Source organism: Belonocnema kinseyi, chromosome 3 (genome assembly GCF_010883055.1).
Source record: "Belonocnema kinseyi isolate 2016_QV_RU_SX_M_011 chromosome 3, B_treatae_v1, whole genome shotgun sequence".
NCBI lineage: Eukaryota > Metazoa > Arthropoda > Insecta > Hymenoptera > Cynipidae > Belonocnema > Belonocnema kinseyi.
This window is the reverse complement of record NC_046659.1, coordinates 59,690,429-59,704,225: the sequence shown is the minus strand read 5'-3', so window position 1 is coordinate 59,704,225 and position 13,797 is coordinate 59,690,429. Positions and strand designations below refer to the sequence as shown.

The window sequence follows — 13,797 nt, the reverse complement described above, 5'->3', positions numbered from 1 at the left end:
TTCTTTGTAGGTCTTCGATAGACTCTGCCATAACAACCTTATCATCTGCGAACGCTAACCCTCGTACCCTTACTGTTTCGAGATCCACACCCTCTTCGTCGATGTCATGAAGACAACGCATCCTTGTCTAACTCCTTGAATAATATCAAAACAGTCACTAAACTTCCCATTCACCCTTACACTCGCTTTGCTACCCGTATATATTGTTTTTATTGCATGTAGAAGCCATCCATTGACTCCATACTCTTTCAGGACTTCCCAAAGTTTACTTATATCTGCTTTGTCAAAAGCTTTTTCTATGTCAACAAATGCACAGAACACTTTTTTTCCTACTCTCAAACTTTTTTATGTGGGACGTCTCTCACCTCGAAACATAAATTTATCAATTCGCACAGTCTACGTGGTATGTACTCGCCATCGTGTTTAAGCATTTCAGCGTTAATACAGTCTACCCGGCAGCCTTACCGTTTTTCAAGTTCTTAATTATATCCCTAACCTCAGTGACACAGATTTCCTCAATTGAGTTTTCTATCGCATCGCATCGTGTTCAACATCGCAGTTGTGGTGTCATATAGCTTCATCTCCGAATTGTCTCCTAAAATGGTCTTTGAAAGCCTCTAATATTCCGTCTGCATCATATACCATTTCCCCCCTACTATTTCTTATGTTGACAAATTCTGTACTTTTTTTCCTTTCATTTTTTTATAATGCAGTTTCTTGCTTCCATCAAAGTCGTTTTGTATTTTCATATCTTCTTCTGCTCTAATTGTATCTTTACGTTCCTTAACTAATCGTTTGAGTATCTGTTTTTGTGTTTATAATCATTTCGACGTCTATTTATTTCCTCATTGCTAAGACGTGCGATGTTCAAAGTTCTCCTGTACGCTTCTCTCTTTGCTTTTTGGGCAGCCTGAATTTCATCATTCCACCACCCATCATCAGACATTCTTCATACAACTGCGGTACCACACACATCGATCGTACATCTAACAATGATATTCCGTAACTTTGTCCAGGCGCCCTCTATATCTTTGTTTTTTATACGGTCCTCCCATGTTGCTCTATCTATGTTTTCGATTATCTTATATTGGAAATCTATTCGCACATCCGGTTTTTGTAGGTTCTCAATTTTGATTCGCGTTTATTTTGTTTTCTTGGTTCACTTTTTTCTCCACCCCCGACCTAAGTTAATTTTTGAGATCAGAAGGTAATTATTAGTATTGCATTCAAGATCTCTCATGACCCTTGTATCTTTGACTAACTCTCTTAGTCTTTCATCCGCAACAACAAAGTCAATTATACTGCGGCTATTTCCTTTATACCATGTGTATATGTGGATCATTTTATGCCTAAACAAAGTATTTGTAATAAATAGACCCCTTTCTAAGCATAGACCAACTAATTTATCTCCGTTATAGTTTGTTCATGGATTCCCAAAATTACCTAGTACTTTTCCTGTATCCTGATTTTGGATGCCCACCCATCCGTTCATGTCTCCTAGTAGAATTATTCTTTCCCCATGTTCGCAAATATTTATTGTGCCTTATATGTCATTTTTATATAGTCATCTGATTCCTAATTGAATTCTAGCCCACATCAGTCTGGAAGATACAAAATCATGGTCTCCGAGATGCTGCTTTGCTCTTTCATTCAAAATCAGACCTACTCCTTGTCTACCATGTGAATCACTGTCTACTCCTGACCATATTTCAAATCCGTCTTTCAACATGCCGTTTTTTATATCTTCAGTTTCGCATCCCTTTTTCTTTGTTTCATGCACACATAAAATATCTAGTTTCCACACGTCCATAGTTTCACGCAATTGTTTTACCTTGAGATCATTTACCCCCCTAGCATTCCAAACACCCAGTTTTCATTCATAGAATGAAACATGACCTTTAGATTTTCCGTGTGCATGCCTTTTGTCAATTAACGTTCCAGTTCTTTCCGATGCTATTTTGTAGTTTGTATAATTTTTTGTTTAGATTATATGCCCAACTATCACCTTTATGAAATAAGTTTATTTTCTGAGTTGAAATTGTGTCAAAGTTAAGTAGGCAATCGTCATATGGTGGAGATTGTAGTTATAACGTCATTCCCACCAAAACTTCAGTTAATAAGGGAGGGTTGGGAGAGGGGGGGCAGAACTGGAACCGAGAATTTCACAAAATTCATGAAATTGATTAAAATCTTAGAATGCATGAAATTCACAGAATTCACGGAATTCATGGAAATGAAGGAATTTAAGAAATCTACAAAATGGACGGAATTTATGAAATTCACAGAAGTCGCAAAATTGGCGGAATTCATGAAACTCACGAAATTCGCAGAATTTATGGAATTCACTGGATTTTCGAAATTCTTCAAATTTATGACAATTATGAAATTTATCGAATTTACCAAATTTATAGCAATTCCGAAATTCGTCGAATTTACCGAATTCATGGAATACGCTTGATTTATGGAATTTACGGAATTGATTGTAATCACGGAATTAACAGAATTCAAAGATTTCACAGAATTCATGTAACACCCGGAATACACAGAATTCAGGCAATTCGCGGAATTCACGGAATTCAAGTAATTAACGGAATTAGCAGAATTTACGGAAATGAAGGAATTTACGAAATTTTTAGAATTTGCGGAATTCCCGGAATTCATGAAATACGCGAAATTCATGCAATTCAGGAATTGCTTCATTTTCACAAATTCTACGAATTCTACAATTTCCTTGAATTTAAAAAATTAGCAAAATTCCGTGAATTGCAAGAATTCCGTAAATTCCATCAATTCCGTGAAATCTGTGAATTCCATTAATTCAGTGAATTCCATTAATTCCGTGAATTTCATTAATTCCGTTAACTACATGAATTCAATGAATTTTCGAATTCCATTAATTGCGTAAAGTACGTGAATTTCATGAAATTTTTGAACTGCATGAATTTCGTGAATTCTTTTTATTTCGTAAATTCCTTAAATTGCCTGAATTTCCTGCATTCCCTGATTTTCTTGAATTCCTTGAATTCCAAAAATTGCGTGAGATCTGTAAATTCCTTGATTTTCTTGATTTCAGTGAATTTCGAATATTTGGTAAATTCATTGAATTCGTTGGATTCCCAGAATTCCACGAACTATGTGAATTTGGTGAATTCCGTAAATTCTTTGAATTCCGAAAATTTCATGAAATCCGTAAATTTCTCAAATTTCATGAATTCCTTAAATTACGGGAATTTCATGAATTCCTTAAATTACTGGAATTTCATGAATTCTTTGAATCTCGTGAATCCTTGTATTTCGTGCATACCATGATTTCCGTGAGTTCCGTGAAATAATAAATAATTCATATGAAATAATGAAATTCCGCTAATTTCATGAAAACCGCGAATTCCGGGCGTTATATGAATTCCGTCAATTCCTTGAGTTCTGTAAATTCGGTAAATTCTACGAATTCCATATATTCAATGAATTCCTTGAATTCCATAAATACGCGCATTATAGAAGTGTTAGTGGCTACTGGACTTGTATGATAAAATTCCAATACATGTGAGGTACCATTCCAATGCCAGAATTTGGAAACTAAAACATTATGTATTGTAGCGTCACCTTACGTTTCAGAAATAAACTTCCAATGCATGTAGTAGAAGTTTCCAACAGACATTTTTAACAGTGTAGTAATGAAGTTACCCTAACAGTTACAAATAACCTAGCTTTACAGTAATTTAGTTAAGTGTAACAAGTTATCACCCAACTCTGATATTAAAATTTAAATTGGATTTTAAAAGGTTAGTAATTAAAAAACAAATTAAACTTTCATCATTCATAAACTGCACATTGGACAAGTGCAAGTATGCGTAAATATAATTTTTATAACAAACACTTGTTCTTATAAAAGCGCTATCCTTTAGCAGACTCACCAAATGAGAACTCACTAAAAGTCTAACTCGAAAAATATTATTGTTTAAATAAATAAATACAAAAAAAATCCTTTCATAATCCGCACACCTTCCACTTTGTGGTTCAATAAAGAGACAGTGGCTATATAATTTAATGTGAGACACACTTGATCAAAACTGTATAAATAATGATTATTAATCGTATCTCTAAAGTTTATTGTAAAAGATAAAACTTACAAAATAACCAGAGGAATATTTTCCAATTTTAAATTTCCCAGAATTTTAGAACTCTTCGAAATGATGAATACTTGGTTACACTTGTTGGTTATTTATTTTAAACAAACAAAGTACATATACATGATGCTGCTCGATAGAATATTACAATAATTTAATACACTTATAATTCTAATGTTACCTATCCCTTGTAATCGCAAAGTCATATCGAGGAAAATGTCTGTCGTTAATAAAGAATTATAAATATTAATCAAATAATTTCGATCTTTTGGTATCATTATTCATAGTTTAATAATTTTTAAAATAAGGGGAAAAAAGTGATTGCAGAAATAATATTTTTTAGTCAACGGAGTTTAAAGGAATATAATTTAACAGTTATACAGATTTCTGTAGAAAATATAGTTACCTATATTTACAAAAAGACCGACTAAGTTTTTAGTTTCTAAAATAAAATAATAATAAATATAACTGTAAAAGCCTTGAAATAGTCAAACTATATATTTGATATTTTTTGTCATATCTACTATTTTAGGTATGGGAATAAACCTGTGGGAATGCAATTTTCATTTCTTGATTTTTATTTATAACTTTCCTTGAAAAAGTCAATTGCAAACGTGATTCCTACCAAAATCTAGCCGTTAAATATGCCATTTGCTAGGGAATATATTCGAACATTTTCGCATCACGTACATCTTAACACCTGGTCTGGAATACGAGATCGGATGCGATCAATGAAAACTACCTATATCTTGAAGATGAATGGTGCAGTCCAAAATTTTGGACGATGCTTTCATGAATTGCCCAACAAATATTGGTGTTCCCTGAATTTTTCTGCTTTATGAATCAAAGCTCCTAAAGCTATGATTCAACTATTTCGAAATTTATAATATATTTATGAAACACTTATAATTTTTACAAAAAAAGATCAAATTAGCACATCAAATAGTTACGACTGAAACAAAATCGATTGAATATTATTTTCGTTTTTAAGCTTTATTTTTCCAGAATCGTCTTACTAGTAGACACTTTGCGCGATACGGGCACTCTTCACGATAACACGAGAGTCTCCTAAAAGCTTACCATTAAATTGTAATCTATATCAAATCTGTAGGCTGTAATGTGCATTAGAGTAACTTTATTTTGCGTGTCTGAATTTTGTCTAGGTTTAAATTTGCAGCTGGAACGGTATTGCGCCAGTACTGATGATAACTATTTTCCGTACTGGCCCACTACTGGACAATAATTGAACAGGACCAGTAGATGATAAACCAATGATGAAATTCATTACCAGTTCTATCACGAAGTAAAAGTGTCAAGCGTATTCACAGAATTGCGAGTGAAATATTTTACTTTTCGTTTATTTTATTACCCATAATTAATTGGAACTTCTACTTTTACCTTTCGTGCATATTCCTACTTTGCGTGCAAGTATTTTCTTTTTTTGTAGTCTAAAAGTTTGATCTTGATTATTGTATTGTAAATATAACCAAAATGCGAGAACTTGATAAGTTAAAAATTCCTGTCCTATTCTAAATGTTGCATATTTTAGTGGTTTTATATTTGTTATCCTGGTGATGTTTAAAGATGACATTGAATCAGAGCCATGTATTAAATTTTTGGTCATCAGCTGTTTTGGTCATTGTTTACCATAGGCTATACTTGGATTTACAATGCTCAATTCTGTAGGGGTGTAGAACAGTATAAAAAATGTAGAAGTACACGTACAGAAGATAATAAATCTCGAAAGTTATGCTGCGTCGCACTTAATATACTATATTACAGACAACGATAAAATTAATAAGGGGTAACAAAGCAACAATAACTAAAGCAAGATTCTTACTTTAATGGCCGATGCGGCTAGTGCTAAACTTGATCTCACTCACCGCATTCCTCGAGAACGAAGGAGCAATAAATCAAGGATGTGGCAACTTCCCGAAAACTTTCAGCTAAAAGCACTCGCCTTCCTGGCAAAACTTTCAAATTCGTTCGCTTTCCAATTCTTTGCAATAGCTCAACTATTTTTCTTCCATTCACACCTTCGATTTTGATGTGTTCCTCGTCCTCACACCATTTTTACAAAGAAGAATCGTTGTTCATTTTCCATCAAAGCTGAAGCTCAAAAGAAAAAATGGATTTTATTTAAAGAATAGTACAGACTAAAAACACAATACTGTAAGAAAAATCATTTCGTATTGGAGCTCAGCTCTGATGGAGATTAGAAATAAAAAAAAATCAATCAGGTGTGGTACATAGTTTTAGGCCTGCTAAAAACAACGTGTCTTTTATTAAAGACTGACTTAAGTTAGATTGACTAGAGTCATAATAGAAAGACACGATATTTTTCGCTTGACAGCGTCAAAACTTTATAATAATATACGACAGTTGCTTTTGCAATACGCGACCTTCGCGCTTTAGTTATTTTTTCATCAAGCGTTTTCTCTTACGTGTTTACAACACTTTGTAGAATCTAACGCAGAAAAATATATTTATATATATTTTTTCTTCATCATTAAAAAATAAATCGTCATTAATACGGCGGAATGAACTCTTTATTATATCATTATTACGATAATGCTTTGGTACATAGATATCTATCGATTAAAAGTTTCTTTTATTAGCATATACGCTGCCAGCTTGGGTACTTCAGCAAATATCGTTTAGTTTTTATTCAAATGTGTATATGCATAATTTACGAAATATTTTGTTTCTCGAAAGTTTTACATTTCATTATTTACTTCCAGGTTTCACTATTTTCAATAGTTTAGGACGAGATCTGCTAGGATGTGTGTATAGGACTGTATAGTTTTCAAAAAAACGAAAATTGGTACCAGTGGAACTTTCAAATGATTATCAGTTTTTCCCCGTCTTTAGAATATTCTATCGGCAGATCTTCCGTCCCAGACCCACCTTGTACGCTCACATAAATTTTACGCAAATATAATATTTATTTCTTAAATCATACTAGCGATGAAACTCATTATTAGTAGATAAAATTAAGTTAATTAACAGTTTTATATATCTTGTGAAATAACAATTACAACAACGATGTCCTAAATTTAAAATAAATATTGAGATTGCAAATATTTAACAGTACTGAGGGAAAATAATTTAAAAAAAAACAACAACAAAAAACAAGTAAAAATTAAAGTTTTTAAAAGCCCAGAATAGTGACTCGTATATCCTTTTCTTGTCCCTTCATTTTGTATCAATCTTTCCGTACGACCACCTTAACTATAGCTGTTGCTCCCCCCTTAGAGTGCTCAAAATTTTTCGGTACATTGTTTCATCAATACATTTTTCAAAATTGAATAAATTCAACTATTATGGGCATTTTGACGAGCAAACTAAATTTATGGCCGTAGTACCCTTGTTGAAAGTACGTTTGAACGATTAGTTTGTTTTACATGATGCATTACAGAAAATGTAGAATCCTGGAATGGACGATTACACGTTATCTCTATTTTTACGATAGTTATTAAAGCTTAACGCAGGAGAAATACTTTTTTCACGGTCGACTTTTTCCAGGTCGAGTCTTATAGCGAAGTGACGTAAGTCAGTGTTCGGAAATAAATGATGTATAATTTTCTTCAATCGATAATCACATAAACATTAATCATGTCTTTAAATAAGAGTTAAAACATGAAAAATAAATTTAAATAATCTTCAATCACAGCAGTGGTATTACGTACTCGGTTTTTTCATACTAATACTTGGAAGATAATTACAGTTGAGTATAGTTGGGAATGTATTAATTGAATTATTAGGTTCAGTTTGTAAGTGTGTTCGTTATTTGAGTCAAATTCATACCAGTTCTACATATCTATGTTCTATAACATTTATGTAACTATTTTATAAGACAGATACGAAACAGGGCAACATAATTCTTATGTTACTTTGTTAAATAACAGTTTATAATACAGTTATATACTGCTATACAATATCAATACAATACATCAGGTATGTTACTACGTTCCGAAATTGTTACGTAGATGAAACCTTAGATAAAAATTGTTATAAAAGTGCTGAGTCCCGACTGTACGAAATTTAAAATTGTTTAATGATGTTTGTCATTGCTTTTGGTCGAATTTGACAATTTCGAGCTTTTAATTTGAAGTAATGAGGCGATAAAACATTTCTTTGTATCAGAAAAAGATGAATCGAACACAGTATCGTAGGTTTTGAGAGGCTCAGCGACAAATGAAAAGGAACTTATAATTCGTAGCCCTTTGAAGATCACTCGGGTTACTCGTGTTCCTTGGTAAATTCATAATTGCTTATTGGCTTCTTCTACTTTTTTACTTTTTTTCTTCCGTACCAGAAATGGGTACCTCCTGGCGGACTTTGTGTCCTCGGAAACTAGCCTGGATTTTGGTTGCCGCCTTGTGTAGGTCGGGATCGGAAAGATCGATTCCCTCTAGCTCGTTGACGGCGTCATCCATCTGAAACATACAAAATTATCCATTTAAATATAATGCTGTGTAATGCTTTAAGATAATTTTAAAGAAAGACTTTTCACTCATTTGGGGAAGACTAAGAAGAGTAGCCAACAGGGGATGGGTGAGTTTCAGAGTTGTAATTAAATGCAGATTTGATGAAATTCATTAACCTAAATACTTCAATACATTGATTAAAAACAATAATTTCTTCTAATTTCTAACGTGTCATGTCATCAGTGAGTTGCACATTTTTAATCATAGTTCAACAGTTTCAGAACCACATTTTCCATTATATCTTGTTAATAAGGTTATTTTTCACTAAATTGTAGGAAAAATATAATAGTTGATTTATGTAATATTAATAATAATAATAATAATCAGTTGGCTCAGTTGGTTAGACGCTCGGACTTCATATCAGAGGTCCGGGGTTCGATCCCTGAGCCGGGACCTCTGGCAATTTTTCTATGTACCTACTGAAGAAATTACCGAGGTTCTGGTGGTTCGGAACCCACCTTAAGCTTAAGTCTCCCCATCGTTTACTTGACTGCTACCCAGTACATAATTATAGGGTAAAACCCAGGCTTTGTCCAATATGTCGGGGCACACTGCTCTCATCAGATCACTTGATTGCATTATAAAAATGCGTCCGTGACTGGCGATATATACCTGGAGAGCCCCGTGTTAAATAATCAAAAATAAAATCCAACTCTAACCAAAAATGCGTTCGGCATGTTGGGCAGGTAACCATCTTAAGCTTTAGACATCACTTTAAAATAATAATACTAATATAAGCAAATGGTATTCTTCAACTGTTCTAAGAATATCAGGTACTTAATGTTTGGTGGGGGAAATCCAAGAAGTTTGCACGCCGAGAGTTAAACAATAACGCCAATTTTATGGGGCGAAACATTATTATTAAAATAATTTAGAGAAGAATGAGTTTTCATCATAAGTGTGTTTGGATATTATGTTTTATTTTTCAAAATATATTCACTTAATATATATATTTTTTGCAACGATTTTATTACGGAATTAAACAGAATTTGAAAAACAAAAATTAATATCCAAATGCACTTATGGTGGAAAATTATTGATTTCCAAGTTATTAAAAAAGTAAAGATTTGTCCCATGCATTGGTATTATTGCTGGGCCCTCAGCGTGCAGACATCTTGCCACCGGACGTCACATTTTGAAATACCTAATTCACAATATAGTTTTTAAACATTTATCAGACTCATAAAAATGTATACCACAAACAAAAACTCTTTTTAGAATTCTTAATTCTTACCATCTATATCTGTTTTATGTTTTGAAATAAATACAATTAAATTGTTTGCTTACATGATATTTCTAATATCAGACGATTTTGTTTCAACGCAGGGCACTTGCTCGATCCACTGCTTTCAAGCTTGTGTTAACGAAATAACGCGCGCACGAAAATTATTTTTTATTCAATTTATTTACTCAATTTTAAGAATTCTAAATCTTTGGATATTTTATTTGAGATCTTTAGCAATATTTATCAAAAGAATACATATTTTCTAAGTCATTTTTTAATAATAATTTAGATGGCTCTACTTTGAAACGATTTGCTTCGTTCATTTGTCAAATAATTATAAAGACCCACTGTCTGCAGCGTCCCAGTAATTTTCACGCTCCACTATTCATTTGACTCAATTAAACAAAATCTGTTTGGTTGAGATAAATTTAGATATTTTCAATATAATTTAAAAACAAAAAAAAACTTGCATAGTGCTATATAGTGTTATCTATTGTATAATTTCAAAGACTCTTATTTTTTATGTATTCTCTTCCTTATTTCAAATAACACAGGCCCACCAAAAGAAAAAAGTATCCTGAGCAGATCACCAGACCGGTGTATTATGATGTATTTTTCGTCGCTGAATCCGAATCCGAAGTCAGATTGGGGGGTTTTCAGTTACTTTTCGGGCAAAATGCAAAAAACGTGTTTTTTTATGGTTTATAATAAAAAAAATGAGTAAGAAAATAAAATATCCCGTACATTTTACCAGACAGGTGTATTCTTATGTATTTTTCATCGCTGAATCCGAATCCGAAGTCAGATTGGGGGGTTACCCAGTTACTCATCAGAGTCGCTTGAAGCCGCATTCTCTGATATGCTTTCACACGTTTAATTTTTTCTATCATGACCAGGATTCCAAACTTTTTTTTAAATTTACATCAACTTGCAGTGCATTAAATCCTGTAGTGAAGCTGGCACGTGACTCCTTATCTTCTAGGCCTTCTACAGTCGTCTTTTTTGGAAGCTGAACGATTGTAACATTTTTTTTAAATTTTGTTAACACCGTCTACTGTGGGTCAACAAAAAAAGCAATCGTTTTCATCGCGATGGTTCTTCCCATATTGTCGGCGTTGTCAACTTTAGTTTGCTTTTCTCCTAATTGGTTTCGTAACGACTGATCATGTTGTTGCACGAGCTACAGATTACATGAGGAACCCAATTTTTATGTTGTGAAATTTTAATTTCAAAGCATGTTCTGTATAAATCTCCAACTCAGTTTATTATTTTTCTTCCTCTTTTCCCAATGCATTCTGAACAAATGTAACAAAATTTTTCCGGATTTCCGGTGCATTTGTGAGTGTATCGATTGCTGGATGTACCAGCACAGTTTATTGAAGGTTGAAAGTTATCTATAAAAAACAGATGATTCCTCCCGCTTGAAATTCTGTCTCGATCGCAGGTGAGTTTGCCGTCCTAGGGGTGATAACTCTTATACCCCCCCCCCCAGGCCTAAGTATGATAGCTTTCCGAATTTGACGAGGACAATGCCAACTCGTCGTCGGACACACTACGGCATCACCCTCACATTCTAGCGCTCCCCTGTAAGACAGCGCGCTTTCGCTGGCCAACACTTCGCAGCAGCAGGTTTTTGACAGTAATGGTACCAAGTTTATTGATTCATCTATGAAATGCCACGTGCTTCAACCATTGTTCTGATGATTCGTGTTCCATTTAAAACCGTAGGCCTAGTTGTTGTGCATACGTGTCACGTCATTTATGAGACTAAATGGTGGGGAAAGGATGCATATAAGCTACTAGCTGCGCACAGGAGCTTTTAGCACCTATGCAGAGTACAACATTACAGTGCTACCCTTGTGTAATCTGATCGGATTACCAGTTACTAATTTTTGTACAATTTTAGATTATGTTGAAAATATTTGCTTTGATCAACAAACGACTTTATGTATATATATATATATATATATATATATTTATTCATTTATTTCAAATGTGTTTATATATACATATACATGTACATATTTCAATTAAACGAATCAGCTCCTTGTAGTTTCAGACAGTTTCCAGTTTCCAAAGCCCTGCAAGGATTGAAATTTCGTGAAAAAATATGAAGTTTTTATGTATTTCAATCCGTAGTAATCAAAAACTCAGATCATTTTGCATTTTTTCGCTTTTTAGTTTTGAAAAAACATAAAAATAACATGAAAAATTATGTTTTTTGCATTTTTCTCGTAAAGTAACTCGGAAACCCCCCAATCTGACTTCGGATTCGGATTCAGCGACGAAAAATACATAAGAATACACCTGTCTGGTGATCTGCTCAGGATATTTTTTTCTTTTTGTGGGACTGTGTAATGATTCTGAAAATTGCTAGCGACCTGAGATATTATAATGTTTTTACTGTTATCTGTATATTTATTTATGTTTTTCGAAATTCAAATATGAACACGTGCCACCGGACTCTCAAAAATCCCATTTAATTAATAAGGGGAAATTTTTGATTTTCGAAAAATTGACGCTTCGGATGCAAAAAGGAGATATAGAATTATTTTGCTGAAGTGGGGACGCCCTTGTGCACTTTAAAATAAAGTCTCGAATTTTCATTTTTAAAATATATGTTCGCAATGAAAATTCAATGCCGCATCTTTTTCACCTCACAAAAAAAGTTATAGCTTTTTTATTTTTCGAATTATTTACGAAAAACTTTTTTTCGTCAGTAAAATATTTTTCATTTTTTCACTTTAACTCGCAACGAAATGGGAAGTTTTAAAAAATATTTTGTGATAAGACTGATCAGTAATATGCATTATCATGTTTTGTGACGAATGATTTCAGAGAAAGTTCAAAATGTTTATTAAAAAAATTGTAAATAATTTTTTTCCGAGACGGTGCATCATTCGTACACAAACAACTTCCAACGTTTCGGCAGTCGAGCGATTTCTGAGCAAGCGAAAATTGTCAGTAAGAAAGTGGTTCAGGAAGGTTCAAGGAAGTTTTCTGGAGAGTTTGAGCTCAATTGGAATAGTACTTATAGGCCAGTCAACGAAGGATTTTAAATGGAAATAATTTATAACAATGAACTTAGTTGTCAGGAAGCTTCCTTAGGGGGTCTTGAAACATCTCCCAAAATTCAGTAAATTTGGGGGGGGGGGGGCGCTCGAGCCGCCATCTTCCAATATGGCGGATGATTTCATGTTTCTCGATTTTCCTTGGAAACGGCTGTTTTTAGAGGAAAAATAGTTATGTAATAAAACACTATAAATTTTCTTCTGAATAAAAAAGGTTATATAAAATTTTGCCATAAAGTGAATAGTTTGCCCGAACAATTGAAAAGATTGAACATTTTTGGAAGTTTATTATTCTTGCATTTATGAGCGATTTCCTCAGTGAAAACGAGTGCAGTTTATTGTTTCGAGCTTGGCTGAAGGTAAGCTACCGTGCAATATCGATAATTTCGTTGTAGCTATATTATTTATTTAATACTGAAAATTATTTTGATCATTTTCAACGCTTAATTTGAAGAAGTTGCTTTCATTTCTCGAAGTAGGGACTTTGCCATTTACCTTTCCTTATGTCATAACAACGCATCTGCAAATTTTCGAAATTTTTAATTAATTCGTTGATATTAAAAACCGCCTTTTTTTGAACCTGTGTCAAAACTCTCGGAAAATCCGAGTTGAACCTGGGGGGGGGGGTGAAGTAATAACGATGTATTTACTGCAGGCCCACTTTTTTCTTCAAACGGTAGAAAACAATGCACCCATCGTAAATAATCTCTACTCCTTCCATGAGCCTGGGACCCTTCGAACTGCATTTCCCAGGGCATGAAGCGACCACGGTCATGTGGCCCCAGGCGACTATCGGCGTCCCTCTTCCACCAAAGCAAATACGCGAGGGCAAGCGAGAGAGTAACGGGCTTGTTAGTACAGTCAAGCACAGTCGTTTCTATTTT

General features: G+C 33.6%; 1 protein-coding gene across 1 annotated transcript in view; it reads right to left on the bottom strand.

Moving 5' to 3' along the window:
- Positions 1-4,209: 4,209 nt before the first annotated feature.
- Positions 4,210-13,797, bottom strand: part of LOC117168761 (neuromodulin) — a 273,474-nt gene continuing 263,886 nt past the window's right edge. Inside the window, exon 4 of the mRNA XM_033354514.1 lies at positions 4,210-8,566. Within this exon, the coding sequence (XP_033210405.1) occupies positions 8,423-8,566 (144 nt within the window). The 3' untranslated portion in view covers positions 4,210-8,422. The remainder of the gene's footprint in view (positions 8,567-13,797) is intronic.